Below are 14226 nucleotides of genomic sequence, written 5' to 3'. Positions count from 1 at the left end.
AGTGGGGTGACTCTTAACTGGAGATGGCTTGTTTTGGCGCGGAGATTCGTTCATGGGTTCTTCTATTTTCGGTTGTTTTTTTCTGCGTTGCAATTTGCATTGGAGTCACCGACCCTCGTGATAGTAAGCTATTGGTTCAAATTTTCCGTATTCACTGGTTTCACTATGTGTAAAATGAATCTTTCTTCTGAGTTTGAATGTTTTTTGTTTGCACTTTTTTTTTAAAAAAAAAACACCAATAATTCGATGGCTAATTAATTCAACACCGAGTGCTTATGGAATTTTTCCTCGTATATTTGGAATTATGTGTCGGTTGTGCTGTAAATAGCATATATTCTTACGTTATTTGTTTGTCTTGGAATGCTTCATGTCAGTTTATGCAATAAATAGTTTGTATACTTCTCTGGGATCTCCACAACTTCAAGGATGGATCTTCGCTGGAGGAGATCCATGTGGACAACCAATCTGGCAAGGCGTGGAGTGTGTGAATGCGAATATATCTTCAATGTAAGTTGTGTCCGTATTTTTTATCACGATGTGTGATAATTTAACTTTTGTGTGAATAAAAATTATTGTCTTTGATTGGTAAGAAAACTACCTGGTGCGAATTTGGGCGGAGAATTGGGCAATGATTTGGGATCGTTTGCCTCAATCATGGTGATGTGAGTTAATTTCTAATGGCTTTGCTTGTTTTTTGCCTTATTCTTTGATCATGCTATTTGCATGCAGTTTCTTTATAGACTGACGAGTCTTCACATTGTTTTCTTGGTTAATTTATATTACTTTTACATCATTCAATCAATATGACGGAGATTAAAGATATTGATTTTCCTATAAAGCAGAGATTTAAGCAATAATCACATTGGGGCAGTATACCACCGAACTTGCCGATCACTCTTAAAAGTTTGTATGTTTCTGATCTCGAACTGCTTAGTGTATTATGTCGCAACTCCTTCTGTAAATAATGGCTGATAATACCCTCCCCCCAACATAAAACACCACGAACTCTAGTTTTCTTTCAGATAATCAGATTACAGGAAATGTTCCAGATACGTTATCAATCTTGGGGCAGTTGACAGATTTGTAAGTTCTATTCTCTCTCTAGTCCTACTTTTTTCACTTCTTTTCTTTTCACTGCCTCTGTATCTATTTCTAGTTAACTTAAAGCCCCTAATTTTCCAGGTCTCTGAACAACAATCAATTAAGTGGATCGATTCCTGATGCCTTTGAACAACTCAAGGAGTTGATTAACATGTCAGACTTTATGTAATTGGAGCGGAAGCTCATATTATACGTACTTAGTAGATATTTGTTTGATTTAAATCATGTTGACCATGCAGGGATTTGTCAGGGAATAGTTTCGTTGGCCAGCTGCCCTCTTCAATGGGGAATTTGTCATCCTCTGACTACCTTGTAAGTATGTAGTCTCTCAAGCGTAAATGTGGTCTGATATTGTCTTTTCCTATGCTAACATTGACCGAACTGTATTGGATAACAAGAGTTCTCTTCATGCCATAATTTCTTGTGGAGAGTGAATCGATTAAGAGGAAAAATATAAATATCTGACTGTGTATACTTATTTCGACCATATCGACCCTGAGTATCTGTGACCCATGTTATGAACCACTCAAATGCTTTGTCTAGCCTGCTTGTTCATATTTGGTGAATTTCAAAGGGGGGCAGGTTGTACTAGTAAAATGAAAGTTCAGTTAGTAGAATTTTAAATGAAAGTTTGCTACTAACATGGAACAGTCCGTTATAGAAACCTTCTTTGTCTCGAATAAAATGACTTTATCCTAGTAAAATCTTCACATACTCATTTGCATTCTTTTGGCATTGTAAAATTAAAATTTTCTTTTTTCACTGTCTTCTTGTTGTTTATAGGCATTTGCAGAACAATCAGCTCTCTGGAATGCTGGATGTTCTTCAAATCTTCCTCTCATAGATTTGTACTGCAGTTCTTCACCATGTGATAGTTTATTATTTTAATAATCCACTTTTCTTTGCTGGAGTAACAACATTTAACTGTTTTTTCCCTTTTTTCACACTCCAGAAACATAGAGAATAACCTTTTCTCTGGACCTATACCACCAAAACTGATTACTATTCCGAATTTCAGGTGAAAATTTGAGTTGATTTCTCTGTCATTTGGCCTTTTTTTGCAGTCGAGCTCGAATATTGACCTTATGATTTAATAAGATGTCCCTTTTATGGTGCAGAAGCACCGGTAATCCCTTTAACACTACGATAATACCTTCCCCACCATCTCCATCTCCTTTATTATACCCTTTGGAGGCACCCTCTCCATGGTCAGCTCCTTCAGTTATTGTAAATGGGCCATCAGCGTCTCGATTGCCAGAATCTGGTAGGAAAATGAAGCCCAACAACACTGCTAGCAAAATCACATGGATACCTATTGTTGGGTTGTTTGTAGTTCTGGTACTTGCTTTGGGCGTATGTTTCTTCTTGTTCAGATGCTGTAGAAGGAAATTTAGTGAGAAGATAGTCAAGAATCAAGAGATGGAGAAACATAGTGATATGACCCAGACTCATAAACATGACCAATCTTCGCAAAAGCCTTTGTATCAAGTCGAGAAAGGTAATTAACCTTCCCCATACTTTCTCTTTTGTACTGTCACTTTTTTCCCCATTTCCCTTCAATCAAATAAATTTTATAGTTTAAAGCAGTGCCAAAGGACACCTTTCGGGGGAAGGATCACAGTGTAGATATGACAGGATTGGATAGTTCTCAGCTGTCAACCAGGCCCCCTCCATTTCCACTTGTGCCTGCCGAAAAGATTCCCGCTGATCCAATTTTCACCGCTTTGAGCCCAAGGCAAAATGCTTCTAAAAGTTTAGGCTCTGTTAATTTCTTCACAGTTGCATCTCTTCAACAATATACAAACAGCTTTTCTCAAGAAAATCTTATCGGCAAAGGCATGCTAGGCACAGTTTATAGAGCTCAATTTCCTGATGGGAAGGTACACAATCTTGGACTTTTTGCTATCCACTGATTCCACTACATGCGAATCAAACTCTTGTTTTTTCATGATTGTGTTTGTTTCTTTTCTTTGATTCAATGAGGTGCAATATGTTGTTATTTTAAGTGACCTGTTGAATTCGCAAAAGTCTACTTTCTACAAAAAATGGCGATGCGCTGTTGAAAGTACATTGTCTCTCGTTTGATTGTTGCAAGGATATGTTATTCTAGATTTTTTTTCCACCCTTCAGTCTAGAGACAACTGGGTCAGTTTTGTAACTGTACTTGTAGCTGCCCATCCTAGACTGGATTTTTTTATGTCATGTGACAAGGATGTGTTATTCTAGATTTTTTTCCACCCTTCGGTCTAGGGACAGCGGGGTCAGTTCTGTAACAGTACTTGTAGCTGCCCATCCTAGACTAGATTTTTTTATGTCATGTGACACAAAGTCCTTCATGACTCTGTTTCCATTCATCTTCAATGGATTCCGAGGGAAAAGCATCCTGTATTTTTTGTGTCCATGATGCCTTCTCATGAGGTTGTCAACGCATCTCTAGGTGCTGGCAGTCAAGAAACTGGAGCAGTCGGCGTCAGGGCATCTGAGTGACAATGAATTCCTTGAGCTCGTGACAAGTATCTCAAAACTTCAACATCCAAATATAGTTAAACTTGTTGGTTACTGCCTGGAGCATGGACAACGCTTATTTGTTCACGATTATTGCCGTCATGGGACACTTAATGAGGCATTACACCTGGATGACGAAATGAAGAGAAAGCTTTCGTGGAATACCCGTATGCTTCTGGCGATTGAAGCTGCGAAGGCTCTAGAGTAAGTTCATTTTAACCAAAACTGAGTATGGTTTTGAGAAGAAAACTAGGTTACATGATTTCTGTAAAGAGATAAATTTCCTGGTTCACCCGTTCTTGAAGTACCCATTTCAGTCCTGCTTGCTTTAATTTCTTTGTTCTTGCGCTGTTTCTCGAAATAAATTTTCCACTGCCCATTTTTCACCCATTATTATATGGAGACTTAGTGGTGCTGTGTTATTGATGAAGATATTTGCATGAGGTGTGTCAGCCACCTGTTGTGCACCGGAATTTCAAGTCCACTAATGTGTTACTAACTGATGATCTCTCTGTACGAGTTTCTGACTGTGGCTTGGCTCCTTTGTTATCATCTGATCACATGACTCAGGTAATATCTTGCAGGTATTTTCATACTGTTTAAAATGTTAACCGAAGTCTGATGTTAGAACGGCACGCTCATTAATCATTTCAGATGTTGGCAACTTCATCTACTTGAATTTTAATCGATGCTAGTGTTTTTTGATCAGTTGCAAGGTTACGGTTACGGTGCTCCTGAACTCGAGACAGGAAGCTATTCTCAGCAGAGTGATGTTTACTGCTTTGGAGTTGTGATGTTAGAACTTCTTACGGGTCGAAAATCTTATGACAGGTTATAAAATCCTTATACTGATAGCTAGAAATTAGATATTCTGATTATTGCTACGTTAAATTCTACCTTCAACGAGGATAGGCTTATAAATCAACTTCTACCCAAAACAGGTTCCGTCCTCGAGGATCGCAATATTTGGCTAGATGGGCATTGCCTCACCTTTATGATATAGATGCATTGTCAAGAATAGTCGAGCCTTCACTAAAGGGTGCTTATCCATCTAAATCTCTCTCTCGACTTGCTGATATAATCACGTTATGTATTCAGGTACATCTCCAATTTCCTTTTCTATATTCCATGGATTGTTTTTGAGTGGTATTACTTTATAATGGGGACTCGAGAAAGAAAATTATTGGTCCAGATATACTTTTTGTCTTGTGTCATTGTATTCATTATTAGGACCTGATGTCTAAACTAAGCAGCCTTTTAAAATCGTAGATGCCAGGATCCGATCCAAATGACCTAACAAACTCGGGATTGTATTTTTTGACGTTCGATTATGGTGATGATAGTGTATTTACTTGTTTTCTATCTTTTACACAGCCTGAGCCAGAATTCAGGCCACCTATGTCTGAGATCGTTCAAAAGCTATCACATTTGATATCGAGTGATCGCTGAGCAGCGCGCACGTGTTTGAGATGACAAGAATCTGGATCTCAACTGTTGGCACTTACATTCTGTGTTGTTTTTTCATGTAAATCGTCCTTTTCCTGTTATTTTCTGGGTACATGCATGTAAACCGTCTTAAGTTTCTCTGCTTCAAATGGTGGTGATATGTATCATATATGTTGTCTGTAAAATGGCATTGCATGACAAATCCTTTGTTTCTTTTTGGTGCGAGAGAAATCAGACACTCTATTTTCCCATCTCATCTGTCTTCAGTAATTATTACATTATTATCATGATTGAACTTTGTTTCATTATTATCATTTATTGAACTTTTTTCCTCTATATCACGTGTAAAAAAACAATTGCATTGCTGCTGGCTGGTGAAGAGAATTTATATAGCAGGAATAGAATCTCAACACGGCAGCCAGTTAAGCCAAATGACTAGCGGTCACTGCGGGTCCATTACAGATATCTTGTCGAATCTGCTTGCGGATTCTGTCCTGTAGCTGGTGTCCCCTTGTTTTGTAAGATAAAACGGTGTCCAATCTCATTTTTGCCTTTTATTTACCGTACTTGAGAATTTTTTTACAAAATTTAATCTCTGAATAAACTTGTGACAAATAGATGTTAGGTGTACAGCTAAATTTATATAATATTTATTACCACACAAAAAATTAAATACAAAAATTTCATTTACAAATTCAATTTAAAATCTCATTTTGTAATAACAAAATTTTACGATATTATTAATAAATATGTTACACGATATATTTGTTGACCTGCGTCGTATTCTTTATGAGTTTGGTTCGGACCATTCTTTGCGATCATTGAATTCCACGTGGGCTCGTGCATAATGCACTTTAAAATGTATGTTTGGATAAAGTATCCTGCGTCCAATTAAATTAACTTGTTTGTTGGTAGAGCTTTCACATTTTTTTTTGGTTCGGATGAAAAAATTTGATCCAATCCTCATTTATAAATAAATGATCATATTTATCACTCAGTATATATATCCGGGTACGGATCTAGGTTTTTCTACGTTGTGGAGGTCGCTTATAAAATACGGACAAAATATTAAGAGAGGAAAAAAAAAATTTCATCTGTTATATTCAACTAAACATAAACAGTACGTTTTTAACAAGAAAATTTCTATCTAAAAAGAATTCGACGCTCCTTAAAATTTTGAAAGTCTTCAATAATAGTATATACAAATATTTTAGCAATTTCTCTTTCAATAAATATCATCAATACATTCGAGAGAAAATCATCCTCCATTTTGCTTCGAAGCCTAGTTCTGACGATTTCATAGCTGAGAATGACCGTTCTGTAGTAGCGGTAGAAAATGGAAGAGTCAGCACAAGCACGATCACTCTAAAAACAAGGTCATATGTAGCATCTTTTTAGTCTTCACCAGCCATTGGCACAACTCAGAAATGGTGGAAAGACTTTTGTAGTATGACCCTTTGACTTTGACTACATTATGCTCATAGTGCTTCAACTGCATATCTAACCATTCTCTTTCTTTACTAGTAAAATCTCGTGGATAAAACTTTTCAACCAATTTGCATATATCCAGATATTTCAATGAATCACTTGCATTTTGAGGATTTAAAGCAGAAGTAAGCATGAGTAACTCCATCGCATTTTCACTAAAACACACATTAATTTCTTGCATTTGTGAATCTATTGTGGCATTAAAAAAGTTTACCCTATAATGATGCTCAATGGTGAAATTGCCTAGATGACGAAGGGCTCGACCTCGCCTATCAACATATTGAGCACTAAAATCAGGAACATCAATATTACGAGCCACACAAAAAGACTTCACTTTTTCAAGCCAAGCAAATCATCCCCATTTGCATCCCTTAGCTCTTGAATTAATTTTTTGTAGATGAAACTAGCTCCATTGCACTCAAAATATCTTGAGACTTGCTTTGTAATGTTTGACAAAGTATATATGTGATCTCCATAATCTCGTTCATTAGATGTAATATGAATACAAAATCAAATGAATTCATTTCATCATAAATAGACGTTGCATCTGCTCTTTGGGAAGGAAGTCCATCCTCCATAACTTCGAGCAATAAAGTACATGTTGCACTAAACATCTTGATCAAACTCGATAATGATCTAAAATGAGAACTCCAACGCATATCAGCTGCTTGTTGTAAATTACTTATCTGATTAAGTCCACGCCCTGTCTCGAGTTCATTGATAGAAATCAAATAAGCAATGTCATATGCGTGAGCTTCCTTCAATTCATCATTATTCTTGCACGAAGCACCAACCATATTAACTATGAAAGTTAATTTACCAAATAACTGATGAATACGAGTTACATTTTTTGCTGCCGCAACAAGAGCCAACTGCAATCGATGAGCAAAGCAATAAACATAAAATCACTCTTACATGCTTTCAGAATCAAAGCTTGCAGTCCATTGAACTTACCTCTCATATTGCTAACACCATCGTAACTTTGACCTCTAATATTTTGGATATCCAAATTGTAATGACTCAAATAAGAATATATAGCATCTTTAATTTCAAAGTTGTCGTATCTAACACATGAACAAGCCCAAAAAAACGTTCTTGTATGCATCCATTTTTGTCCACGAACCTCAACACTATAGACATTTGTTTTTGTTTTTTTGACTCATCTCGGGCTTCATCGATGACTAGGCAATACTTGCTGGCTGCAATTTCTTCACGAATTACATTTTTCACTCTCACTGAGAACATGTGAAGTATTTGCTTTTGAATATCATGGCATGCATACTTGGCATTTTTCGGAGCTCTCTGTATTGCATCTGAAGCTCGTTGTTATACAAGGCCATCACATCAAGAAATTCAAGAAAGTTTCCACGATTAGATTGGATGAATTAGAGCTCTCATCATGACCTCTAAAAGGAACGCCCTGAAGCGCAAGCAACCGAGTTACATGTAGACCAACTTTCAACTGAAGGCGATTCCTTTCAACTGCTTCTGAGCTAATTTGTTGAAAAATCTTGGTATATGTCGAGGTTGGTTCAAAACCTCACATGCCTTTTCAGCCATACGATGGGGTGATGATACATTATTTTTCCCGATATGACATTGGAAATAACATGTTTTTCCACTTCGAGCCTTCTTCCAATTATCAAATCCAACAACAGTAAATGCAGTTTGCTTAAGACATCCCGATGGCTTGTTAAAGATAAAGCAAGGAAAACAGAAATCTTTATCTTTTGCTGGGAAATACTCCAACCAAGGAAGAAGCTCAAACCAGGATGATTGGGACCTGCGAGTATGAAGATTGTTTTTATTTAGTGGATATTCTGAAAGTATAGGCTGATATGCTTTCAGATTTAGATAAGCCCGACGAATTTCTTCATGCTCGTCCGGAGAGTATTCCTATATTTGTCGACGTAATCCTGGATCACGCTCTAAGAAGTTAAGACCAACCCCTGCACTTTCAACCTTTCTTAACTTTTGAGAATGACCTCAGGTGGAAGATTATCATCTGATGGTATCGATGAGGCTGTAGAAATGGGAGGATCTGATTGATTTGATATCTTTCTCTGAAAGAATTTATCAATTATAACAGATTTTCTCATTAATGAATAAAATCACACCTGACACAATAGATAAAATCTAGTCATTTAAATATACTAACACAATAAATAAAATATCTACAATAATATATTATCAATATTCACTGCTAAATAATACAATTAACACTTTATGTTTATATGATATATGTCTATGCTAAATATTAAGAAGCATATACCCGATGGTCTAGACTTACAATTTATAAGCAATAAATACACCTAAATACTGTTGAGTTTTAAGCAACAAAAAACTCATAAACAAGCATCAAAGATAGATAATGCGTTAAGAACTTTTGAAATCATAGCTTCTTCATTTATTTATGTTATTGATAAGTGCAATTTATTGTACTTTTATTACTTGTTTTTAACTTGGAATTTGTGATTCTTGAGCAGGTTTTATTTGATATGTTGTTGTTTTTGTTATTGTAGTTTGGAAGAGTAGAAATGAGAGTTTGGAGTGATATAGTGATGAATTAGAAAGTGCAAAGGACAAAGATACACGAAGCAACACCGCACCCGTGGTGTTCACAAGAGCGCACCCGCGCTGTTCTCCGAGGCATGACCGCACCCGCGGTCTCACCAGAAGAGCAGGAGGAGTTTTAGTCGAAAGGGCACCGCACCCGCGGTCCTTATACCACCGCACCTGCGGTCATGCACAAACACCATTCCGGAAATTGTGAAACTTTGTGGACTTTGAAGAAAAGAAGGGGAAAATGGTGTGCTACGTGGGATATCTTGTCTAGACTATAAAAAGGTCTCTTTTTCATCATCTAGGGTATAGGGAGAGAAAAGCTTTGATTGATGTGCACAAGGGTGAGCTTACATTGAGAGTAGGTGGAGAAGAAGTCATGTTCAACATCTACAACACAATCAAAGAACCAAATGAGGTAAGTACTTGTAATAGTATTGATGTAATTGATTCATGTATATCTCATGTTGGTGCATGTAGATTGACGAAAGATTCTTTGGAGAGATGCTTGTTGGAATCGGCGTCTATACTGGATGAAGATGATTGGGACGTGCAAGAGGAGTTACTTGTTCTCGATACATTGCCTAAAGAAAAGATTGATGTGCATAATGTAGAACTACTTGAAGATGCAAGTATAGAGGTACCAAAAGTATCCCCTGAATTGAAGGAACTTCCAAGTCACCTCTGTTATGCATTTTTAGGTGAAAATTCAACATATCCAGTAATCATCTCTTCTTTTCTTACTTGTACTGAAAAAGAAAAATTGTTGAGGGTGTTGAGAGAATTTAAATCTGCTCTGGGATGGACAATTGCTGATATAAGGGGAATTAGCCCTACTGTTTGTATGCATAAAATTTTGATGCAGGAGTCATATTCACCTTATGTTGATCATCAGAGAAGGCTTAATCCTGCAATGAAAGAGGTTGTGAGGGCTGAGGTATTAAAATTGTTAAATGCTGGTGTTATTTATGCTATATCTGATAGCTCATGGGTTTCACCAGTACAAGTAGTGCCTAAGAAGGGAGGAATAACTGTAGTGAAAAATGAGAACAATGAATTGATTTCAACTCGTCCAGTGACTGGTTGGCGAGTATGCATAGACTACAGGAAATTGAATGATGCTACTAGTAAAGATCACTTCCCACTTCCATTTATTGACCAGATGCTTGATAGAGTTGGTGGTTATCATTATTATTGCTTTCTAGATGGCTATTCAAGTTACAATCAGATTATCATAGCACCGGAGGATCAGGAGAAGACTACCTTCACTTGCCCTTACGGTACTTTTGCTTTCAGGAGAATGCCATTTGGACTATGCAATGCACCTGCTACTTTTCAGAGGTGTATGATGGTCATATTTTCTGACATGGTTGAGGAAATAATGGAGGTTTTTATGGATGACATTTCTGTATTTGGTACATCTTTTAATCATTGTTTGCAAAATTTAATGCTTGTTTTGCAGAGATGTCAGGCTAAGAATCTAGTTCTGAATTGGGAAAAATGTCACTTCATGGTTCCAGAAGGTATTGTGCTTGGCCACAAAATTTCAGCTAAAGGAATAGAAGTTGACAGGGCCAAAGTTGTGGCAATTGAAAATCTTCCACCGCCGAAGAATGTGAAAGGAATAAGAAGCTTCTTGGGACATGCCGGGTTTTATCGTCGTTATATTAAAGATTTCTCTAAAATTACTAGACCTTTATGTCATTTATTAGAGAAAGATTCTACATTTATTTTTGACAATGACTGTTTGCAGGCATTTAACAAAATCAAGGCAGCACTGATTTCAGCACCCATCAGATAGTACCTGATTGGAAGGAGCCCTTTGAGCTCATGTGCGATGCTAGCGACTATGCTGTAGGAGCAGCATTGGGACAAAGGCGAGACAAGATGTTTAAAGCCATCTACTATGCAAGTCGTACACTCAATGCAGCCCAACAAAATTACACAACTACTGAAAAAGAGATGCTAGCAGTGGTGTTTGCATTCGACAAATTCAGAACATATCTCATTGGCACCAAGGTAACCGTTTTTACTAACCATGCAGCTCTTCGTTACCTGTTTGCCAAAAAGGATGCAAAGCCCAGGTTGATACGATGGATACTCTTACTTCAAGAATTTGACTTTGAGGTCAAAGACAAGAAAGGTTGTGAGAACCCGGTGGCTGATCACCTGTCACGACTAGAGTTGGAAGAAAGAACTGAAGGTGGAGCTATCAACGAGTCGTTCCCAGATGAGCAACTTTTCAAGGTAAGTGTTACATATCCGTGGTTTGCAGATATATCTAATTTCCTTGCTGCAGGAGAATTGCCTTCAGATTTAACGTATCATCAAAAGAAGAAATTTCTTCATGATGCCAAGTTTTACCTGTGGGACGATCCGTTCTTTTTCAAGAGATGCGCTGATCAAATAATCAGACGATGTGTAGCTGAGGAAGAAGCGGGTATTATTCTAGAGCAGTGTCATTCCTCACCCTACGGTGGACACTTTGGGGCATCTAGAACAGCAGCTAAGGTATTACAGTCAGGTTTTTATTGGCCTAATTTATTTAAAGACAGTTATACTTTAGTCAAGTCATGTGATAAATGCCAAAGAGTTGGCAATATTTCTAGACGACATGAATTACCACTAACAAATATTTTGGAGGTGGAACTCTTTGATGTCTGGGGTATTGATTTTATGGGTCCCTTCCCATCTTCGTTTGGTCAATCATACATTTTACTTGCTGTCGATTATGTGTCAAAATGGGTGGAAGCAATTGCCACCATAACTAATGATGCTCGAGTTGTTGTTAAGTTTGTCCACAGGAACATCTTCACGAGATTTGGAACGCCTAGAGCCATTATCAGTGATGAAGGTACACATTTCTGTAACAAAATTTTTAACTCACTATTGGCCAAGTATGATGTGAAGCACAGGGTGACACTGGCATACCACCCGCAAGCTAATGGGCAAGCAGAGATATCCAACCGGGAGATAAAGCAAATATTAGAAAAGACAGTGAAGACAAATCGGAAGGATTGGGCGATCAAGCTAGATGACGCGTTATGGGCATACAGGACTGCATACAAAACACCTATCGGGATGTCACCTTATAGGTTGGTCTTTGGGAAAGCTTGTCATTTACCTTTGGAACTGGAGCACAAGGCATTTTGGGCTATCAAAAAGCTCAATTTTGATATGGGAGCATCGGGCGAGCAACGAATGTTGCAGTTGAATGAGATGGAAGAATTCAGGAATGAAGCATATGAGAATGCAAAGATATACAAAGAAAAGACCAAGTGATGGCACGACAAGCAAATTTTTCGACGAGACTTTGAACCAGGGCAACAGGTGTTATTATTCAATTCTCGACTGAGGTTGTTTCCTGGTAAGTTAAAATCCAGATGGTCTGGCCCATTCACAGTAGAAACAGTGTACCCACATGGTGCAATTGAACTAAAATGCAAAAATGGCGAGACATTCAAAGTCAATGGTCAGAGGGTCAAGCATTACTTTGGCAATGAAGTGCGACACATGGACAACATCCCACTGCGAGAACCAAAGTAGACTGATGAAAGTCAGGCTGATGACGTTAAACCAAGCGCTTATTGGGAGGCAACCCAAATTTTTGTTTTTATTGCATTTTGATTTCTGTGTTGATTTTATTTTTGTATCATGTTATTTTTGGTTGTGTATTTTTAATATAGTGTGTGCTTAAATCTTCCAAAAATTTAATGAATCCCATTTTTATTCTTTTCAGGACTGAATATTTGAGAAGATAATATTTTGACGAAACAGGAGTGCCCCTACAGTCTCATGTGCACTGCACCTATGCTTGAGGTGCATTCAAAAAAAAAAAAAAACAAGAAAATTCGAAGCAGGAGTGCACCCGCAGCACAAAGACAGCGCACCCGCGCTTGGTGTGCCGAAGCACAACCGCACCTGCGGTGCTTACATCACCGCACCCGCGGTCGTGCAGTATGGAGAAATACATGAAGTGCCGAACATGCACCGCACCCGCACTGCTTATGCACGCCGCTCCCGCGCCAAGCTGCCGAACATAGACCGCGCCAAGCTGTCTATATTGCCGCACCCGCGCTGCACCAGCGAAGTCTCACCGCACCCGCGGTGCTTACATTACCGCACCCGCGGTCGCACCATTTAAAGACACAATCGGGCATTCTCTTCCACACTCGAAAAAACACCACTCTCAAGAACACCCATCTCCATTTTCGAAATCCCTACTCCAAACACAACTCACACACCAAATTTTTGTTCTTCTTTCAACAAATTCATCACTACAACCTACAAATCTTCACTCATTCCATCAAATACCTCATTTCTTTCCATCAAATTCAAAATCAAACCTAGGGTTGAAAAAAGGGGCTTCAAAATTTCTTCAAGAATTTGAACAAAACTTTGTTTTTGTTCTTCAAGAAACAATTCAACACACCCAAGGTGAGCAAATTCATAGCAAATTTATGGATAAATTCGAAATTTGTTGGGTTTGTTGCTAAGGAAGGAAATTATTCATTTGGTGAAGCATCTTGTTGATTTTGGAAATATTGTTGATTGATTATTGTGTACATTGTTGAAGTGTGAATATTGTGAAGTAGTAGTTAGGTGTATTGCAATAATCTTGTATTTTGAGAAGTGGGTTGAATTAAAGTTGTGTTGAGAAGGTGTTCGACAAAATGCCACCTAGAAGAAAACAATTTAAGGGTGCTTCATCCTCATCAACTGTGAACTATGATGCGAGTCGATTTTATGATGAGAAGGCGGAGGAACAATACGGGAAGATTTTGAATAGAAGCATTATCAAGGAGATGGGATTTGATATGAGGTTCCCTCATTCTGAAATTGGGAGGATGCTTACTGCTCGACAGTGGGAAGAATTTGGCAGACAGCCACATGATGCTGTAATATCACTGGTGAGAGAGTTCTATGCTAACCTTAAGGTTAGATATAATCAGTTGACAGTTTTTGTTCGAGGTAAACAGGTAGCATATGATGCACATACAATCAACACGATATATGGCTTCCCTCAAATCATGCACGATGAGTATGAAGAATACAGAAATGATCATGTTGATTATAACAGTATTCTTCAAACAATATGTATACAGGGAGCCGAATGGCGAATGA

The 14226-nt window shown here is 37.9% G+C and overlaps 2 protein-coding genes and 1 pseudogene across 2 annotated transcripts; 2 read left to right on the top strand and 1 right to left on the bottom strand.

The window, feature by feature from the left end:
• Positions 1–5091, top strand: LOC140841326 (protein STRUBBELIG-RECEPTOR FAMILY 3-like; annotated as a pseudogene).
• Positions 5092–6412: 1321 nt separating this feature from the next.
• LOC140840785 (uncharacterized) lies at positions 6413–7785 on the bottom strand. Its single transcript, XM_073207950.1, has 4 exons — positions 7664–7785; positions 7495–7604; positions 7223–7393; positions 6413–6729 (listed from the first exon to the last, which is right to left on the bottom strand). Exons 1-4 carry the CDS (start codon positions 7783–7785, stop codon positions 6413–6415), a joined length of 720 nt encoding a protein of 239 aa, XP_073064051.1.
• A 4398-nt stretch (positions 7786–12183) lies between these two features.
• On the top strand, positions 12184–12648 carry LOC140840784 (uncharacterized). Its single transcript, XM_073207949.1, has 2 exons — positions 12184–12380; positions 12486–12648. Exons 1-2 carry the CDS (start codon positions 12184–12186, stop codon positions 12646–12648), a joined length of 360 nt encoding a protein of 119 aa, XP_073064050.1.
• The last annotated feature ends 1578 nt before the right edge of the window (positions 12649–14226 follow it).

This window comes from Primulina eburnea, chromosome 9, assembly GCF_022965805.1.
Source record: "Primulina eburnea isolate SZY01 chromosome 9, ASM2296580v1, whole genome shotgun sequence".
Taxonomy (NCBI): domain Eukaryota; kingdom Viridiplantae; phylum Streptophyta; class Magnoliopsida; order Lamiales; family Gesneriaceae; genus Primulina; species Primulina eburnea.
Note: the sequence above shows the minus strand (reverse complement) of the source record. Positions and strands in the feature narration are given on the sequence as shown.